Source organism: Zootoca vivipara, chromosome 16, assembly GCF_965207765.1.
Source record: "Zootoca vivipara chromosome 16, rZooViv2.hap1.1, whole genome shotgun sequence".
In the NCBI taxonomy this organism is placed as follows: Eukaryota; Metazoa; Chordata; class Lepidosauria; order Squamata; family Lacertidae; genus Zootoca; species Zootoca vivipara.
In genome coordinates, this window is record NC_142599.1 from 28,940,667 (window position 1) to 28,960,439 (window position 19,773).

At 48.2% G+C, this 19,773-nt stretch overlaps 2 protein-coding genes and 1 long non-coding RNA gene across 8 annotated transcripts in view; 1 reads left to right on the top strand and 2 right to left on the bottom strand.

The window, feature by feature from the left end:
- SLC29A2 (solute carrier family 29 member 2) overlaps positions 1-9,696 on the bottom strand; it is a 30,937-nt gene extending 21,241 nt beyond the window's left edge. The window contains exons 1-3 of one of the 5 annotated variants that reach the window (XM_035099045.3): positions 4,752-4,827; positions 3,812-3,873; positions 2,754-2,858 (exon numbers count right to left, since the gene is read on the bottom strand). In XM_035099045.3, coding sequence (XP_034954936.2) covers positions 2,754-2,782 — 29 coding nt within the window. In that variant the 5' untranslated portion in view covers positions 2,783-2,858; positions 3,812-3,873; positions 4,752-4,827. Of the gene's footprint in view, positions 1-2,753; positions 2,859-3,811; positions 3,874-4,751; positions 4,854-6,557; positions 6,686-6,740; positions 7,144-9,675 lie in introns of those variants that run through there. The other 4 variants (XM_035099048.3, XM_035099047.3, XM_088659978.1 and 1 more) reach the window with 4 other exon arrangements.
- Positions 4,657-5,223, top strand: LOC148683139 (uncharacterized). The gene is made up of 2 exons (XR_015947540.1): positions 4,657-4,792; positions 5,002-5,223. It is a non-coding gene; the product is annotated as an uncharacterized LOC148683139 (long non-coding RNA).
- Positions 9,697-13,770: 4,074 nt separating the features above from the next.
- Positions 13,771-19,212, bottom strand: NPAS4 (neuronal PAS domain protein 4). Of its 2 annotated transcripts, XM_088659756.1 has the most exons (9): positions 19,038-19,212; positions 18,451-18,602; positions 18,008-18,110; positions 17,091-17,340; positions 16,768-16,877; positions 16,513-16,651; positions 14,870-15,746; positions 14,416-14,797; positions 13,771-13,799 (listed from the first exon to the last, which is right to left on the bottom strand). In XM_088659756.1, the coding sequence occupies exons 1-9, from the start codon at positions 19,210-19,212 to the stop codon at positions 13,771-13,773; spliced, it is 2,217 nt and encodes a 738-aa protein (XP_088515882.1). The 2 variants fall into 2 exon arrangements, with proteins under 2 accessions (XP_088515882.1, XP_060125827.1); XM_060269844.1 differs by having other exon boundaries at positions 14,416-15,746.
- Between the last annotated feature and the right edge of the window lie 561 nt (positions 19,213-19,773).

The window sequence follows — 19,773 nt, forward strand, 5'->3', positions numbered from 1 at the left end:
CACTTGTGTTCCTTTGGTGGTGAGAGAGGTTGGGGTTGGCCTAGGGCAGGCATGGCCAAACTCGGCCCTCCAGATATTTTGGGACTACAATTCCCTTCATCCCTGACCACTGGTCCTGTTAGCTAGGGATGATGGGAGCTGTAGTCCCAAAACATCTGGAGGGTCAAGGTGGGCCATGCCTGGCCTAGGGTATGGTTGTTTGTGATTGGCTGTGGTGAACTTTGCTGTCATGTGTGAGTGGTGTGTGTGTGTGTGTGTTTGAATCAGGTTAGCCATATTGATTCGTAGGCTTTTGGTGGATTCTTGTCGTTGTATTGTTGGGCTGTGTATGTGATAAAGGGGAGCCATACCGGGGTGGAGGCATCTTCTTCCATTTGTCCCCCACGTCAGTTTCAGTATATTGGTTAGTTTTTCTAATAAGGCTGTTTCCCATACCATTTGGTACCATTGGTCCATGCTTACTCCTGACAGGTCTCTCCGGTGTCTGGCTATGATGTTTCTGGCTGCTGAGTATCCCGTAACTCAACTCCTGCAACTTGACTAATCCAGGTGTGAAACATTCCATTCCCTCCTCAAACACATACCTGAGTATGCAGAGAAGAAAAGGAAAACCCAAGAGGGCAAACCTAGGCAGCTGCATTTTGTAACTAAATATAACTGGGGAGGTGAGGCTTATATAACTGGTCCAATTTGGAGTTAACGAAAAACGTGTTAGGTGCAGAGCAGAAATAACGGGCTGCATCCAAACTAACTAACTCATAATTATTTTTATTGTTTTATTATTCATATGCCACCCATCTGACTGGGTGGCTCTCAACAAAATATTAAAAACACAATTTCGTTATACAGTACTCAAAGTATAGCCATTGAAATGAATGGACCTAAGTCAGTCATGCCCACTGATTGCAATGAAGGGTCCCTCTAGATGTCGCTTTTATTGTGCATTCATGATGGTATCGGGGCAGTGAGACACAATCCCACTTTTCAGTACTGTTTGCACCTGCCAGCACTGGCCAGAGCAGGGCCAGCTCTACGGTCAGGCTGGGTGGCGCAGGGCGCCACGGCGCCGGCCCGCTGGGGGGGGCACCACGCAGTCGCACCTGTCCACCCGCCGGCTGCTCCGCCGCGCAGCAAGCTCGCCCGCCCGCCGTGCAGCAGCGCCCTCGGCGATCGCGCTGCGTGCTGAGCCCGCCCGCCGCGCTGGAAAACGGGGCGGCGGGGGGCGGCGATCCGTCGCACCACGGTGCCAGGGCACCAAAGGTGCTTAAGACGGCCCTGGGCCAGAGTCAGGAAGGATGGGATTTAAAGCCCAGAGATATTAGGAGGGCTGCAGGTCCCCCCAATCCTGAACGAATACAATGAATCTGAGATGCATTCCACCACAATCTGCCCAGTGGCATGGGTGGGGAAGGGTGGAACGGGACCAAAGGGGTGGGGGAATGAAAACCTTGCAAGTGGTGTCTGGAAACACAGTCTCAGTTAGGAACGGTTGAGGGAGTTGGGTAGGTTTAGCTTGGGGAAGAGGAGACTGAGAGCTGATACAATGACAATGAGGGGATTCCAATTAAACATTAGGAAGAAATTTCTGATGGTAAGAGCTGCTTGACAGCGGAAAGTGGTGGCCTCTCCTTCATTGATGGTTTTTAAGCAGAGGTTCGATGGCCACCTGTCGGGGATTCTTTAGCTGTGATTCCTGCATTGTGGGGGGTTGGACTAGATGACCCTTGGGTGGACCTTCCAACCAGTGCCAGATTTACATATAAACTAAACAAGCTATAGCTTAGGGCCCCACTCTCTTGGGGGGCCCCACAAAAATTTAAAGGGGGAAAAAACCCTGGATGTACATTTCCAAAATATAAGATAAAAAACATATTTTGATATGTGCAAATGGCTTTAGATATCTATTAGGTCCATAAATTACCATATAGCATACATAGTCAACACAAAAAACAGTGACAATTTGTTGTTGACAAAGGACAGCTGGACATATAAAGGGCCCCATTACTTTCAGAGGCTTAGGGCCTCATCAAACCTAAATTCTATGATTCTAAGGTTCATTGCAGTTCTGCAAACGTGGGCAAATTTATTATTATTTATTGCATTTATATCCCACCTTTTTTCTCCAAGGAGTCCAAGGTCATGTACATTGTTCTCCTCCCCACAACAACCCTGTGAGGTAGGTTAGGCTGAGAGGAAGTGACTGACCCAGAGTCACCCAGTGAGCTTCGTGGCCAAGTGGGGATTTGAACCCTGGTTTCTCAGGTCCTAGTCAGACACTCAGGTGTTTTTTTTAACCACCTTTGTACCCTACAAATCCCCTAAGAAGCTCATGAGACCATCCCATTTTATCCCCCCCATAAGCCATGATGGGCCAAAGGAAAGCTTCACGGATTTTGAACCCAGAGCTCTCCCCACTCCGGCCCATCACACTCGACTACACCCCACAGGCTCAGGGGCAACCTCTGCTTGAGAAGGGATTCTGTTTAACTCAACAAGAAATAAATAAACCACCCTCTAACATGAAAAATAGTAACTCGTCTATGAGGGGGTGTCACGTTCGGGAATCTTGTTTATGTTACAAAATCCCTACCCAAAACGTTCAGGAAGCAATGTGCACTTGCTCAAAGGCACCCCAGGTATTATTCTCACATTCAGTCTCAGCAAATGGTTCTGAGGGTTAAGATGCTTATGATCCCGGCTCTTTTCGAAGTATATTTCCCCCAAGTCAGATCTCACGGGGCTTTGATACTTACGAGTCCTTGGGGGTCACCTGAGAAGCCATCGGGAACCAGTTACCCCCCTAAGCGGGAGGCTGGAACAGTGGCAGGAGTCTGGCCCCTGTCAAAGCACAGCTGCACCTGAAAGGGAAATGAAAAAAAAAAGTAGTAACAGAAGGCAAAACTCTGCCTCCATCCACAAAGGGCGAAAAAGCTAATAAATTCGGATTATGCCCATCTCAAGCGTTAGGGAGGTTCTGAGAACTCCAGCTTTCAAAGAGGGGATTTGAAAAAGCAATGAAAGGCAAGAACACAGCAGATCTATGCAAAAAAAAGCACAAAAAGCACCCCAAGGGTCGACAGGACCCTGCCTCACCCCGTAAGAGAAAGACCCCCAGACCAGTGGTCCCCGGGAACTGCTGAGATGCCTGCTTCCCAGCTCTCGTGACATGTGTGAATCAGATGCAACTGCTCACTGCTGCAGTGTTAGGGAGTCTTTTCCAGCCCAGTGGCGACATGCCAGCAGTTGGCAGGGCCAGAGGCAAGAATGTGCAAAGCAACAAATGCGAATTTTACCCTTTTGCGCACACCCCCCTCTGTCCTCCATCCAGGCAAAGGAGAGGCATTGTCAGAGTTCAAGGACATTTTGCAGACAAGCAAACACAGCGGAGGCCAATGAGGGGCATGGTCTGGGGGGGGGAGTTCGAAAGACCCAATGGGGGAGGCTGGAGGGTCACATTTGGCCCTTGGGCCTGAGATCCCCCACTAATGAGAGAAAGGCACTCTGCATGCCCTCAGAGGCACTCTTTTCTGTTGCTACTTCCTGTACTCTGTCTTGATCATGTAACTGTCGAGTTGGAAGGTGTCCTAGACCAGCCCCCTGCAATGCAGGAATATGCAGCCGTACCCACATTAAGGATTGAACCTGCAACCTTAGCGTTATCAGCACTACTCTCTAACCCACTGAGCTATGGCTCTAAGGCTGAGTCAGATGAAGGCCTACAACCGTTATCCTGCCCACGCCTTCAGCAACTCAAATGGAGGCCCAAGAGTGTCCTCAAGTCACAAAACAGAAGGGAGAGGCAGGGTCTTACTCTTGCACATGCTCAGAGGCACTCTCCTCTTCGTTACTGCTTCACACTCTGCAGGGATGGACCTGTGCAGCCAGACACAAAGTATTCAAAGATCGACAAAGGAGGAAAGACAACTGACCCACAGCACTGAATCGGTCCTAGTTCAAGCCCAAACAGGCATCCTGGAAAATTGCATAGGCCTTTGCTTTGGGGCTTGTCTTATGTTCCAAGGCCCCAGGTCTGTTCTGAATTCCAGGATAAGCCCTGCACAATGTGTAGCAATGACAAAGGCGAGAGTGTCTCTGAGAATGTGCAGAGTTAGACCCTGCCCCTCCTCAGTGCCTGGGCTTGCGGGGCATAGAATTTAACCACTAGTGTGGAAGAAGTGAGTAAAATGGAAGGGAATAGGTTATTACAGCATTTGCCTAGGTGGTGTTTTCCAGACCTAATGGACTACAACACCCACCAGACCCAGCCAGCAAAAGTGTGGTGGCTGGGGCTGATGGGAGTTGTAGTCCAAAACATCTGGAAGGCACCCAGGTTAGGGAAAGCTGGGTTATTATTATATCTAGTGCCGGACACTTGTGATTGTAATTATTTGCATGCTAGTTTTAGCTGGTTTTCTCCTGATTTTAAAACAACTTAAATAGATACATTACAGACATATTTCTACAGCACTTTAGGGGTCATTTTGGCCAAAAACCTATGTATACATTTTAACTTGCTTTAAAAAAAAGCACCAACAAGCAATCCAGTACAAAACAGAATAATCTGGCCTCAAATAGGTAGGCGGCAAAGAGTTAACGTAAATTCCTGGTTATTTTGCAACAAGAAAAACAAGGAAGTAAACAGAATAAGCATAACCTCTTAAATCCAGGTGCCCAGACTGGAATTCACCCTGGGAAAAGGTATCAAGGGAATTATTGTTTTTACACACAGACACACGCAGAGCCGTACTCACATTGCTATCAGAACCTCCAAAGACTTCAGCCGACTGCTCAGGTAAGGTCTGTTAGTCACCACATAATACACTTCGAACAACATTTGGGATTTCCCAATCAGGAATTTGCAAAGGCCTGGTCAAAGGCCATGGGAGGTTTTCACCCTTGCAAATGCTTTTGTTGACAATAGCCTCTGGTTACCCTCCTCCTCTCAAATTCCACCCCCTCTGCAGTTTTCTTTTTAATTAACTGTTCCTTTATCTTTCACAGATAATACAAGGCAAGGAACAAAGGAAACAAATAATATTCCCCCCTCCCTCTGGAACAGTTTCAAAAATATGTCCAGCAAGAAAGAAAAAAGTTAATTCCACCGTATATCAAGCACCAAATAAATGTATCTGTCAATAATTGCCCACGGGCCACGGGAGGTCTAAATTTGTGCTTTTTTTTTTTTGGTTACAGCATATGCAATAAAATGAAGCCATTTTTGTCTGCCTTTTTGTTTTTGTTTTCTACAAGTTATTCCCCTTTTCAGGTTTAGCATCTGTTGGCATTGGGAAGTTAAAGCACCAGGAAGTCGAACAGAATACAGGAGCCCAGCTGAAGTACGGTAACACTCTTTCCCTTGCACATAATCATACCAGGACTCTGAATTGGGGAAAATAAGAAAGCTACATTTATTGCAGGAAATAAGTTCTTGAAAGGAAAGATCCTAGTTCTATCTAACCAAGGGGGAGATGCAAAGAGTCAGCCAGGCTTGATCTAGGTCAGGTATCTCCCTATAGTTTTTGGCTGAGATGAGGTTTGAATTCCCTATTATCTTGTGAGTGACAACCGCAGGCATGCCTTGGCCCTTGGGTTGTGGTTGCTTAGATGAGAATGCTGCCCTCCTATGCCTTGGGTAGCTTTAAGAGTACAGTATTCCCCAAATTCTTGGAGGACAGCGATATCAATGGGCACGAGCCACAATGGCTATGTTCTACCAACACTGGGCAGTATGCCTCTGAATGGCCATTGCTGGCCATGCTGAGCAAAAGAAGTCCTGCTTGCAGGCTTCCTGGAGGGATCTGACTGGCCACTGTGGAAAACAGGGTGCTGGACTAGATGGAGGTGTGACCCAGCAGTAGCCAGGCTCTTCTTATGAACTGGCTCATAGTTCAGGGCTCAAAAGACCATTATAACACGAGAAGAGCCTGTTGGCCCATCTAGTCCAGCATCCTGTTCTCACAGGGGTCAGCCAGGATTCGTGCACAAGAGCGCTCTCCCCTCCTGTGGTTTCCGGTGCCTGGGATTCCACCGAATAACCTCTGGTGGCCCAGGGAGAACGTTTGGAAGGGTCAGTTTTGAAAAACGGGTTCAACGCATGGCAATCTTCCCTCTCCCATCCTAGGTGTGTAGGAAAGATACAGGCAGCGATGGGAAGGTGCTCTGCGCAAGTTCAGGGGCACAGCTGCCCCTTGCTAGTCACTCAGTGGTAGAACATCTGCCTTGCATGCAGACTGCCCCAGGTTCAATCCCCAGGCATCTCCAGGCTGGGCTAGGTATGTCCACCACCTGAAACCTTGGAGAGCTGCTGCCAGTCAGTGTAAACAGTACAGAGCTACACAGACCACGATAATGTCCTGTGTACTTATTTGCCCTAAAACTGCACCCTGATGTTGAAAATGTCCCCGACACCCTGTCTCTGACTGATCTCTCGAGAAAGACATTTTTGTTTTAAAAAAAGAGGCTGGGCTCGAGTCCCTGCACATGTTTTGGCCTCCCCCCTCCCCAGGCCCTCGAAATCCTCTTCTTAAGCAACCCTCCTCCTCTTCCAGAGGCCCTACCTTGAGCTCGGACGGGTCATATTCCTATGTAATCCAGAGTCACTTCGCTTCGGATCATGGGAGCATGCTCGGGCATCCTTCTTCCCGTTCCCCCCCAGCCGCGCGCTGCACCCCGCCCCCCAACCTCTTCGCGGCGCTCGGGGCCGCTGCGGGCTGGGCGCTGCAAGGGGCGCCGAGACTCACCTGCCTCTGCGGAGCTCCAGCCCCCGAGGGCGGCGGTCCTTGCCGCCGCTGCCGCCGCTACTGGTGCTGCCCAGTCTCGCCTCCATGAGGCTGGAGATGCCGGCGACACAGACGAGCCTCTCTGCCGTCGTCGCCCTTGGAGGGTCAGGGAGGAGCCGGCCTTGGAGTCTGCGTACAGGAGCGCGCCTGGGAAAGAGGCCGCCTCTCCCCACCCCTCTCTCCGTTTGTCTGTCCTCCAACACCCTGAGAATGGCCAGCGGAGCCAACCGGCAGGGAGAGACCAAGGGGGAGAAATGGGGGGATGCGGCGGCCGACGGAGCAAAGTGGATCTCTGGGGGAAATGGGCCTTCCAGTTGTCACCAGCAGGGCCGGCGCTAGCATTAGGCCAACCCGGCAGCTGCCTATCTAGGGCGCAGCGCTGAATATTGAGGGGCGCTGTTTTTACACAGGCTCGCTTTTATTGCATCTTATCAGCTCCATCTGGTACGCAGGCTGAGACCCTACCTGCCTGTAGACTTTCTCGCCAGAGTGGTGCATGCTCTGGTTATCTCTCGCTTGGACTACTGCAATGCGCTCTACGTGGGGCTACCTTTGAAGGTGACCTGGAAACTACAATTAATCCAGAATGCGGCAGCTAGACTGGTGACTGGGAGCGGCCGCCGAGCATAGCTGCCAAGTTATCCCTTTTTTAAGGGATTTTCCCTTATGCTGAATAGGCTTCCTCGCGAGAAAAGGGAAAACTTGGCAGCTATGCTGCCGAGACCACATAACACCGGTCCTGAAAGACCTGCATTGACTCCCAGTACGTTTCCGAGCACAATTCAAAGTGTTGGTACTGACCTTTAAAGCCCTAAACGGCCTCGGTCCAGTATACCTGAAGGAGCGTCTCCACCCCCATCGTTCTGCCCGGACAGGTCCAGCGCCGAGGGCCTTCTGGCGGTTCCCTTGCTGCGAGAAGCCAAGTTACAGGCAACCAGGCAGAGGGCCTTCTCGGTAGTGGCACCCGCCCTGTGGAACACCCTCCCACCAGATGTCAAAAAGAAAAAAAACTACGTACCAGACTTTTAGAGGACATCTGAAGGCAGCCCTGTTTAGGGAAGCTTTTAATCTTTAAGAAATTAGTGTATTTTAATATTTCTGTTGGAAGCCGCCCAGAGTGGCTGGGGAAACCCAGCCAGATGGGGTGGGGGTATAAATAAATTATTGTTGTTGTTGTTGTTGTTGTTGTTGTTGTTGTTGTTGTTGTTGTTATCTGTTCCAGGCAATATTTTACTTTTATTTCAGATCTTCAATGCTGTTTCTCAAAGCTCAGAGAATCAGCACTTTACTTGACGGAATGGGTGGCAAACTGAAAAAGAAGACTATGAATCAAAAATGAAGATACCATATGTCCTTTTCCTTGTTTATTTGTTTGTTTTGCGACACGAGAAAAGCTTTAATAAAAAGCTAATTTAAAAAATGGCAAAGTAAAAAAGGCACACAAAGTAAAATCTGGATTGGCCCAAAATTGAAACTTTTAAGAAATTTAAATGTTGACATCGCAATTCACAAGTTGAATCAGAATGATTTGCATGCCAAAGCATGGTCTTTGGTCGTTGATGATTGGAATTGGCGTCATACAAGTCCACGCGGATGTCCTCTGGTGGCCGTGTTCCAAAATAGCTGAAGGTTCTGGGCAGCCCTCCATGGAGTGCACTACAGCAGTCTAACGTTACTAGAAATTTCCCGTAGCAAATCTAAATGGAACTTCCATGTCCAGCAGCACTCTTCCCTTAAAAGCCTGTGGAGACAGACGATGGACAGAGCGCTGTTGCCTCCACACCTTGTTTCTGGGTTTCTCATTGGCATCTGTGGCTAACTGAATGTGTGATCTCTGCGGGCTTTTACAGCTGATCCTACCAGGGCCAGCTCAATACATTTTGGCACCTGAGGTGGACACCAAAATGGCACACACACCCTCCCTGCCAAGGAAGAAGGGGTGAAGGAAGTTCTACATCAGGAACAAAGGGGTGGGTACATCAGGATCTGCTGCCCTGGTGAATCCTGCCACCTGAGGCAATCACCTCACCTTGCCTCATGGGTGGGCCGGCCCTGGATACTGCAAGCCTACTTTCTTACGGAGAACAGGCCGGAACTCCTGTTCAACTCCTTCCCCACTCCTCACCCCTTGGTGAGTCTTTTACATCACAATGTAATATTATTAGTATGCTCATAGGAGTGTTTGCATCTGAGCCCCTCATTGCACTGACCCCTGCCCTGGCCTTTCCGCTGCTGAGCTCTTGGTTGCTACTTACCATTTCCACAGTTCCTGGAGTGGGGGGCACTCTATGACTGTGAACACACTATGCATTTAAACCTACCCTGCTCCAAGAATCCTGGGAACCATAGTTTGCTAAGGGCGCTGGGAAGTGAGGGGTGAACTACAGTTCCCAGGATTCTTTGAGGACTCACAGGGGCAGAGAATTGCTGTTGTGCTGCTGAGGTCTTGCTTTCAGGTTTCCCCGCTAGGGTGTCTGGTTGGCGTTGGCCACTGCGAGAGCAGTCAGGCTCTTCTCGGCTTATTCACTTGTTCTCCCTCAGGCTAGACATGCCCTGCTCTTTTAACCAATCTTTATAGGGCTTGGTTCCCAGAACCACCCACGCCATCCTGGTCCCCTCTGGGCATGCCACCAGTGCAGCCAGTGCAGAGTACAAGGAGGCAGGTGGCCTCTGCCCTGAGGATCTTACAATCAGAAAGTCTGGCGCAGAGGAAGGAACAGAGGAAGGAGAAGGAAATGGAGCAGGGTTAAGCATGGAAAGAGTCTGCAGTTGTTTCAGTTGGAGGTAGCCAGGCTTAGCTCCAGGTTTGGCTACTGCAGGAGAACGGAACTTATGCAATTATGAAACAAGTTGCACAATTTAAAACAAGCTGAAAGGAGGTTATTTGCACACTTACTTTTCAGTCACCTCTGGAAGGCAAAGCAATGTATCTCACCATTCGCCATGATTCCTTGGTAATGGCGCTCTCTGCATGCCACAGCCACAGCTGCGGTGAGAGAAAAGGAAGTTATTCCGTTCTTCTTGAAGTTTCCGTTTAAGTTCCCGCCAAGAGGCGATGGCTGGGAGGCTGTGACTCCTTGCAAAGTCCTTCTCTAAGCCAGCAGAGGGCACTAAGAGGCCTTATTATGCAAAGGAGGAGGGCAGGAGCGGAAGAAGGGGGGCAGCTTTCAGCTCAGGTTGTTCTTTTTATTTTAAATTTGTTATTGATTTATCATAAACACTTGTATAAGATAAGACATAACCACCATACATGGAACATCTCCAGTATAAAAAAGAAATTACAGAGCTGCAGTGACATATAGCCAAGTTTTTAAGATGCAGCCCAACCACAACGAGGAGTGAATCATCGGAGGAGCACCTGTACGACTCTCCCTATTTATGTAATAAGAAATGGAGACCAGTTTGCATCAAAACTGTACGACTGGGCTTGACTCCAGACTGCATGTCTTATGTCTGGTCAGGTGTTCAGCTAAAGGCATGTTCCACACACTGTAAACCATTCCTCCTGCAGAGGAACTGTAGGTGATTTCCAGTATGTTTCTCAAGAACGTACTGGACTTTACATCCTGAGGATACAAGAGTGGCCCTGCTCAATTAGATGACTGGTCTGCCTAGCCCAGCATTCTGCTTCAATGCAACAGCTAGCCAAATGCCCACGGAGGCCCACAAATACTGTGTGAGAGCAGCAGCATTAGCTACTGCTGCTGATGCACAGTAACCGCCTCTGATCCGGAGGATAGCTTGCAGCCGTCATGACCAGTAGCCACCGATAGCCTGTGTCTCCATGAATTTACTTAAAACCTTTTATAAGCCGTCTTCAGCTAGAGGCCCATCTTGTGGCAGTGAGTTCCATCAGCAAACTATGTGGTGTGAAGAAAAGACTTCCTTTTGTCTGCCCTGAACTTTCTGCCAATCATTTTCACAAGGTGCCCCCGAGTTCTGGAATTATGGGAAAGGGAGAAAAACTTTCCCCCACCCGGCACATATAATTCTCATGACCCTCCACCGTGTCTTCCCTTTAGTTGTATACTTGTAAATAAAGCAAATGTTGTCAAATGTAGGCAGGCACCCAAGGCAGATCCTTGGGTCAGTCCATCTAGCTCAGGGTTGTTCCCACAGACTGGCAGCAACTCTCTAGGATTTCGGAGCAAAGGCTCCCCCTTAGCCTACCTGGAGATGCCATTGGGGACAGTGGCATAACGTGGGTTGCCAGTGCACGGGGCAAGTCAAGTATCGTCAGCACTGCCCACTGATAGGCTGTAACACGGGGCAATAGCTCGGCGACCTACCCGAGTGGCAGCCGTGGCGCCCTGTGAGCATCAATCATGGTGGAGAGCAGGATGGGGGATTTGTCAGGAGCAGGTATCTTTCTAAAGCCCGTGCAGAGGGCACCCTAGCAACCCACCGTCACCCAAATCCTCTCCTTAGTCTGCCCACGCAAACATGGGGGGATTTTCTGTGTGGTGGGGAGGGTACACTCTTTTTTATTGATTATTTTTGCTTTCTCTTTTTTTCCTTTTGAAATTTTGTACCCCTATGAATTTTGCACCCAGGGCAACTGCCCCTGTGATTTCGCCCATGCTACATCATTTCTTGGGGATTGAATCTCAGCCCTCCTGCGGTTAAAGATCATGCTGTACCACTGATGTACAGCTCCTCCTCCAATCTCCAGGACTTTCTCAAATCAGCCATTTTAAAAAAGAATAATACTTGAATCTTTTTTTTCTCCTCCTTGGTTTTATATTTCACTTTTATTCCAAAGTGCTCATCACATCAAGACCCAACATAGGGCCAGGAATTAACAAAACACAAAAGAATCTATGTACAGGACAGAGTTCCACCAATGTACACATATAGACATATCTGTGTTTGTCTTTTAAAATGAAAAAGCAAACCCAACCATATATAATTATGTATATAGATATAGATATAGATATATGGTACAAATGTACATTATTGGTTTTGGGTTTTTACAACATCCCACATTTCAACAATGTGCGAATTCATAAAAAGGTTCAGAGGATTCAATCCTGATACTTGGTCGTAGATAATTCTACGTGGAGTGACAACACCACCTCCTATCAAACGATGGGGAGGTGGCGCATTTTTTAATTTGAAGAAGAAAGAAGCATGAGGAAGAGGAGAAAGAAGCACAGATCTCCATGGCCTGGCCAACCCATTCTTGTTCAGAACCAAGTCTGGGACTGGATCGTGGAGAAATGAGCAACCTCCCTTACAAAACCATTGGCTTTTTAAAGGAAAGAACATCTAGATAGTGATCCGTATTTATAGCTATAAACATTTGTGTTCTGTACCATTGTCTTCTAGACCACTATGTCTCCTCTACCACAATACACCCACTGCCTTATACCAAGTCCATCTAGCTCAGTATTGTCTACACTGACTGGCAGCAGATCTCCCGGGGTTTTGGGGCAGGGATTCTTTCCAATCCCTACCTGGAGATACCAGGAATTGAACCTGGGGCTTCCTGTATGCAAAGCAGATGCTCTACCACGGAGCTACAGCCCCTCCTCACTTGAGGGTGGTAAAAGGAAAGTTTGGGATTCTTTTAAAAAAAATTATTTCAAATAGCTCACACTGTGATCATGTATATTATGGCAGATCCTGCTGTGGCAGGAAATGCGTTGGTCTGACAAGAACAGATGGGATCATGTTTTATGGGGGGTTGTTGTTTTTAAACTGGAACAACAACAACAACGAAAGAAAGAAAGAAAGAAAGAAAGAAAGAAAGAAAGAAAGAAAGAAAGAAAGAGGATTTTGCTGAAAGCCAGAAAGAAACATTTAGAGAGGTCAGAGACCTTGAGACCCAGATTTCCAATAAAATGATTTAAAATGAATTCAGCTACAAACATCTGCTGCCATCCACAAGATCACCTCTGGATCAACAAGCCTGTACTACCAGGCTGCAAATTTTTAATTTGCCCCATTGCTCTAGCTGAGAGCAAATAACAGATTGTGGTACTCAGATAATAATTCAGGAGAACAGCCATATTTCCTTCTTGGCAAGGCTCCCATCATCTCCAGCTGGTATACTCAGGGATGATGGGAGTTGTATTCCAAAACATCTGGAGGGCATCAGAGTTGTTTTCGTTATAATTATAATAATAATAATAATTATTATTATCAAATGCTACTCGATCTTTGCAATAGGTGCAATGCAGGAAATCTCTGTCAGGTCCGACACTCAGCCCAACCCCGGAAATGGATGAGATGGGTGCTTAACTGGTAGAGGTGGAACTAGAAATGGCTAGGTCTCCCTGGGCAGTTGCGAGAAACTTAGAAACCTAATAATATCAACAGTCAGAGCAGCAGCAAGAACAATAGCCCCTTTAGAACTGGGCTAGTTGAATTTGAATTTTAAGACTCCTCTGTGAACAGAAATGCAATTGGTAAGACAGCAGGAGCAAAGAACAAAGAAACAAACAAAAAAAAAGGAAGTAAAATATCACATCACCAGCCATTGGCCCTTACTATAGTAGGTTCAAGTACCACCTACACGTTCTGTTCTCTGGGGTGGGGGCAGATTAGAAGAGGAGGAATCCCCATATCACGCACAAACTGGCTCCACAAGTGCTTCGTTCCAACTCTGCGTTGAATGGCGATTGGGAGCAGCCTGGCGCTAGGCCCCGCCTTAGATTTCTTAGTAAATTACATACAAGATTACTCACTACGAGTGAATACGGTAACGTATGTAAGTCCACTTACAATGGTCCTTCCCTTAGCTCTGATATCGGTTATCTTAGCTTCGATGTCTCAGAATCAATATATATATGTATATATGTATATTTGCTTTTGTTAATTTTTTTTGTAAAAAAACAACAAAAACAACAAAGTCTTTCTTCCGAAAACCCCATCCTGGGATGCTGGGTTTAATACATCCTCTTGCTTCGTCATTACAGGGTTTCGTCAGAAGAAGGTCCTTGGGATATGACAATATGCCATACTCGGAGAAGTAAGTCACAGACTTATTTCAAAACGAAGGGTCACTTTCGCTTCCATCTGTGGGAGAAGGGAACAAAGGAAAGATGTGGTTGGTTAGTGGACAGGAAGACCTCCCCCGAGACTATCCTGGCATACTTTCAGAAACATATTTGGAAAGCCCAGGGGCTATAAACCCGTTTTTGAAATATTCTCAGGGGATGGGATATTGCACCAAAATAAAATGGTGTAACGTGGTCACAGAAGAACCAGAGTATTGACAGTGCTGACTCCCTACCTGGCAATTATTGCTCAGTTGTGGCTTTACTTTATTTGACTTTTGCTACAATCTTAGGACTACAGGAAGAGGCCTTTGACCGTTGGCCTATCATCTAAACCAGGTTTCCCCAAACTTCGATCTCCAGCTATTTTTGAACTACAATCTCCATCATCCCTGACCACTGGTGCTGCTTGCTAGGGATGGTGGGAGTTGTAGTCCAAAAACAGCTAGAGACCCAACTTTGGGATACCCTGGAAACTGAATAACAACAGGTCTCCAGGTTTCAGACAGGAGTCTTTCCAAACTCTACCAGAAGAAACCCCTTTTGCATGCAAAGAAGGTGATCTGCCAGTGAACTGCAGCCTTTCTCTAATCTGCACAGTTGCCCCCCTCCCAGAGCCTGATCCCCAGTCTTACCTTCATGGAAGCCTTCTTGCATGTGGCTCTGGAGTTGATACAACTCATCTAACCCATCACAGGGAGAGTTTGAGGCACGTGTCTCAAAGGCTGTTTCATAGGAGGCCAGTTCTTCCAAAAAGCATCGCTCTTCTGGAGGTAGGTCCATGCTGGGAGAGGCAGCCAAGGCCCCTTGGTTACTATCTTCGGTGTCCAAGCTGATTGGACTACTGACATTCCCACCGCAGAACTGGTGGTGAGGGCACCTCACACCCGCCCCACCTTTCTCAAACAGAGAGGTGGACAGGTCTTGGAGAAGGGTCTCGAGAGCATCCTCTTCTAAGAGGTCTTCCTCTGGGCAGGCCAACAAGGAGAAGTCAATGCTCCTCCAGTTCTTGGAAGGCTGGAAGTCCAGGCACAGTTCGGGGACGGCGCCCAGTGCAGAATCGCCGAGGGTGACATGGCTGCTCTTGACAAGCTCTCTGGGAGCAACAGAGCTGAAAGCCTCAGCCAGGCTGCTGATCTGCTTTGCCAGCAGTTCAATCTCGCCCTTCTCTTTTTCAGAATATCTGAAGAATGTCTGTTTGATGGGCGAGGCCTCCGGAGTCAGGATCCCCTCGGGCACCATGGGCACATCGATATAGAGGGGACCTCTGATCTCAGGCAAGGTCATGACGGTACAGTCCCCATTACCAGGGCTGTCCGGGGTAGGTGGTAGCTTCTCATAGAGAGCACTGCATTGGTCCTGGGTGTAGAACAGCTCAGAGGTGGTGGTGGTAGGAACAGTAGTGGCAGGAGGGGCAGCGGCGGCAGCGGGCGGGGTAGTGGTCACAGGAGGCGAGGCAGTAGGGATCGCGCTTGGAGCGTAAGTCTCCTGGGCTCCAAAGAGAAAGGCACAGCCCTGGTGTGGGGTATATGGAGGGGTGCAGACAAAGTCTTTGGAGGAGGAGCCGCAAAGGTTGTCTTGTCTTAAGGTCTGTTCATAGTCTGTCGGGAAGACCACGTAGCTGAATGCTGGGCCTTTGTCGAGTAGGCTGAGGCTGGAACCTGGGGTGGGCTCCTCCACGGAGGAGATATCTCTAGGCTCCGCCACCTCCTGGGGCAGACTGGAAGCGCTGGTCTCTGTGAACGCAGAGGGGCATTCTGCTCCACCAGTGGTGCCAAAGTCAAACGATGGTGCAACAATGGTGCTGGTCGGGGTGCCAGCTACAGGTGTGAAGACTTGGTCAGGGCTGGAAAGTTGCCCAGGAGAGAGGAGGCCTTCCAGGAAAGCTGGTGCGCTTCCGAGGACATAGGCCACCTGGGTTTCTTCTGCTGAGAGCTGCTGCTTGAGAGACCAGGCTTCAGAATCACTGTGAAAAGCAAAGGAAGAGGACGTGAGACCCAGCTTCAACAAAGCAGAGAGAACTGCAAATAACTGAACTTGACACATTCATTCCTGTCTCTCTTTTCTTTCTTTCTTTTTTGCTTCTGAAACCCAATGAATTCCTAACGTACAAATGACAATAACCTTTTAAAAACAAAGGCCTTATTCCCAGCCACCAATTCCTTCCGATCCTGTTTTGCTGCTTGATCCTGAGCACATTTTATTTATTCTACTCCTGCGGCTTATTTTTGTTACTATTCGCCCAGAAGCAACTTCCATGGCTTCTACCCAATGCTCGCCATACTCAGAGCCTACCTCTTAAAATTAATGGTGGTGAGTAATGTAGGGCCAGTCATTTAAATAGTTGGCCTTTAAAATATATATATAAAGGCAAATTCATTGGGTGCCATTAAGGGACACAAACAGATTGACCATGAGGCACCATCCATCAGAGAAGCAGTGGCAGTGCCGAAAACACCTTGCACTGTTGTGGCCTTCCTTATTCCCAACTTGCTGGGCTTAGTAAAATCTTTTAACAATCCTAGGCACATCCCTCTCCCCGCCTGTGTTTCCTTGAGGACCAAAAGTTGCCCCTTAGATGGCACATGAACACTCCTGCTTGTGGCCTACAGAAGGCAAGAAGTGGTGGAAGGGAAATCTCAACATTTCTACTCACTACTAAACTGATTAAGAAGCAAGGTAGATCTCAGAGCCACCCACCTACAGCTGGAGACAAGTCTCTCAGTATTTACCTGATTATATAGTTGTGAGACGTGATAGGAACATCAGCATTCTCCATGTGGAGCAGTGAATAGGTCCATATCCAATCCATGCCATCTTTGGTTTGGAGCCGGACGACCATTTCCGCTTGAGTTTCACTTGTGTCACCCACTGAGGAAAGGAGCACATCGGAAAAGATTAGATCAATAGTCCCACCCAAGGAAACAGCTCTGCAAATCAGCAAATGCGGTGGGAAACTTGGACAATAGAAGGGACAAGATACTTACACAGCCTGTAATGCTGGGTTGACGCATGGCTCAGATCTTCTGGATGGATCAGGCTGTACCATGACTTGCAAAACAGCTCACTTTTCTCAAAGCCCAAATGGAAGATCACACTAGAAAACAGCAAAGTTGGGAAGAGAGATGAGTACTTTGGATTGTAATGGTTTATATTGGTCAACTAAAACAGTTCACCACCACCCCTTGCTAGACAGGGAACTCCCATTGTCAACATTGTGGCTCTCACTAGTCAATTCAAGGCCCTTCCTCAAACTTTTCCAATCCCCTCCAAGGTCCCAAGATTCCCTATTCCCAGAACACATGCTTACCTTTCAGAGATGTCCACAATGGCCAAGTCTTTTGTGTGGCGACTCTCAAAAGAAGTCAAGAAGAAGGAATTCTGGCTGATTCTGGGCTTGGGGTCCAGAGGAGTGCAGAAAGCAGTGAAGACAGGATTAGTGGACCAGTAAGAGCCAGGTGGGGGCTGGTGGAACCTCCCTCGGATAAGGACCAGCTTGTTCCCAGAACTTTGCCGCCGGATTGTCTTGGAAGTGTTGAAATGGCACCGGAAGAGTCGGCCTGGAGTTTTTGTAAAAAGTAAAGAAAAGAGCATTGATTAGTTAGAGGAGCCACAGAAATATCACCCAGTTGGCATAGTCACACTGTTAAGCCAATCTCAAGCATAAAACATGAGACAGTTCTACTCTCATTGGCTCTGAGGTCTAGGCGAGTTATTGTCATTTCTACATGGCATTGCATTTCTAGGCTTCAATTTTGAACTTTTTTTGGGGGGGGGGAAGCAATGGGGTTTGAACATTTCTGGATCAAGCCCTGAGCCAGGGATGGGCAACCTGTAGCCCTCCAGTTCTTGATGAACTACAGCTCTCATCATTCTCACCATTGGCCATGCTTCTTGAGGCTTATGGGAGTTTGAGTCCAGCAGCATTTGGGGGGTGGGGCTTACAGGTTCCCTATCCCTCCTCTAAGACCCAAAGTACAGGTGCTTGCTCAGCTACTATATGCTCAAAGGCACTCTAACTTCTGCTATTCTTTCATGTGCTCTAGGGCTAAGTGAAGCTTATGAAAAGGTTTCTTGCTTGAATTAAGTCCTGCTGGGCACCATCTATTCTAGGACTTGCAGGCCAACTTTTAATCTGCCATCTCTCTACTTTAGAGTCATTGCACAGCTACAGTTCCTCCTCCTCCTCACATGTCACTGAGCACACTTTCACAAAGGGACACCTACTTGTATCTATTGGAGAAGTCAATGCCAGCTGGTTCCTCATCACAAAGTGATCTGCTGGATCAATGATGTCGTAGATGCTGTCTCCTTGGGCAACCAAATCCACCTGCAGGATAGTGAATCAGACGAGGTTCAGGTATCAGGTTTCATATTAAGCATTATAGAATGCTGCTAGCACCACAAAGTTCCCAGTGTCCAACAGATATTCATGGTCAGATAAATAAGTGATACCATCACATCAGGGAAGAATTATAAAGGCTAGAAATTATCTGTCTATACTATAAGGGGCATAAGATTAATTTAAGGGCTACCAAGGCCTGAAGGAATTAAAAGGAATTTATGTAACTAAAAGATTGTTGCTTAACTAAGTACCCATTCCGAGGATTATTCAGTCTCCCCATTTAAAGGCATTTCCCTTTCCACCCACAAGCCGGTCAGATACATACCATAGAGTGCCCCAGATGTTCAGCAACGTTCTCCGACACATAGATGAGTTTGCCTTCTCCAGTGAATGCCAGAAGGAAGCCTGGAAGCGTCTGCATAAAATCTTCCAAGTCCTGGGAAGAAAGCAAGCTCTCCAAGCCTTCTAGAGTTGCTCCTGTTGAGGAAGAAGAGAAGGGAAAATCGGTCATTTCGGTAAGCACACACATATTTTTTATTTAAACAACAGCGACAACCCATTTAGCTCTTTGCATCAGATTTTTAGTTCAGTGAGTAAGGCTGCTGCTGCTGCGGCGGCTAGGATTTCAGCACCGGGGACAGCAACTGTTGCTGCCCTGCCTCCGCAAAGCTCGCCCTGGCTATATCAGGACCACGGACAGCAGCTCCCCGTAGCTCTCTTAATAAGAGACATTGGTGCTTCAGCACCACGGAGAGAGACCTGTTGAGTCCAACCATCCCGAAGGGGGACGAAGGACCGACGCTGGAGACAAGAGCCAACTTCAGGTGTCCTCCCACCCACCCCGCATCCTTGCACTTCCTGGATTCCCCTCAAACCTCGAGATCTTTCTGAATCTGTCAGGCAGTTAGTTACCTTTGGAGAAGAATATGGATTTCCGCGTGTAGATGCACGCCAAGGACATGATGTGGAGGTACGATAGCCGGAGCTTATCCCCTTCCGCGATGGGCAACAGGTCCTTCAGGTTCCTGATCTCCGCATTTATCTGGTCCCGCCGCGCCTTGGAGGCTCCCTTCGTGGACCGATACATCTCGGCTGCCGAAGATCCTTGCGGCTAGCGCTCCTCCGTCTCCTCTCCTCCTCTTCGCTCTCTCTCTCTGTGTCTCTCCGGTGTCTGCCTGTGGATCTGTTTGAGAACCACTGCCTGCCTCCCATCTTTTATAGGCTGTCGGGAGTGTGGGCACTGGCATGCTAAGGAAAGTGGGGCGGGAAGATTTGTTCAGATCAATGGAGGGACACGGCTGCAGAGCCCTCCCCCCTCCCTTTCTTGGGCTTGGGGGAACCCTACGTCACTGGCTCCTGAATGACGCGGTGAGGAAGGGGGGGTGGAGGAGGCAGCCAAAGAAACGCTGCACCGAATTAGGAGATGAAGCAGAGACGTTTCTGTTGGAATCACACCTCGGCAGCGTCTGAGCCCAACGCCTTCTCTCCTCTGTTCCTCCCTTCCCTCCAGCTCAGACTTAGATATTCACTCTGGCGCTGGAGTCTCGCTTTTCTTTCTTCCCTTCTCACGAAAAGGACTTGCTGTCTCAACTCTTTCACAAGCTTTCATTTTATTCTGGCTTTCGAAACTTCACTTCCATATTTTTCC

Bases quoted from the DNA above. Each gene is read 5' to 3' on its own strand.
- NPAS4 (XM_060269844.1), bottom strand. From the start codon at position 19,212: ATGTATCGGTCCACGAAGGGAGCCTCCAAGGCGCGGCGGGACCAGATA. The intron at 18,111-18,450 runs GTATGTATCTGA...ACTATCCTGCAG, and splicing joins AACATCTGGGGCACTCTATG to GTGGATTTGGTTGCCCAAGG. The intron at 13,800-14,415 runs GTAAGACTGGGG...CTTCTCCCACAG, and splicing joins GCAAGAAGGCTTCCATGAAG to ATGGAAGCGAAAGTGACCCT.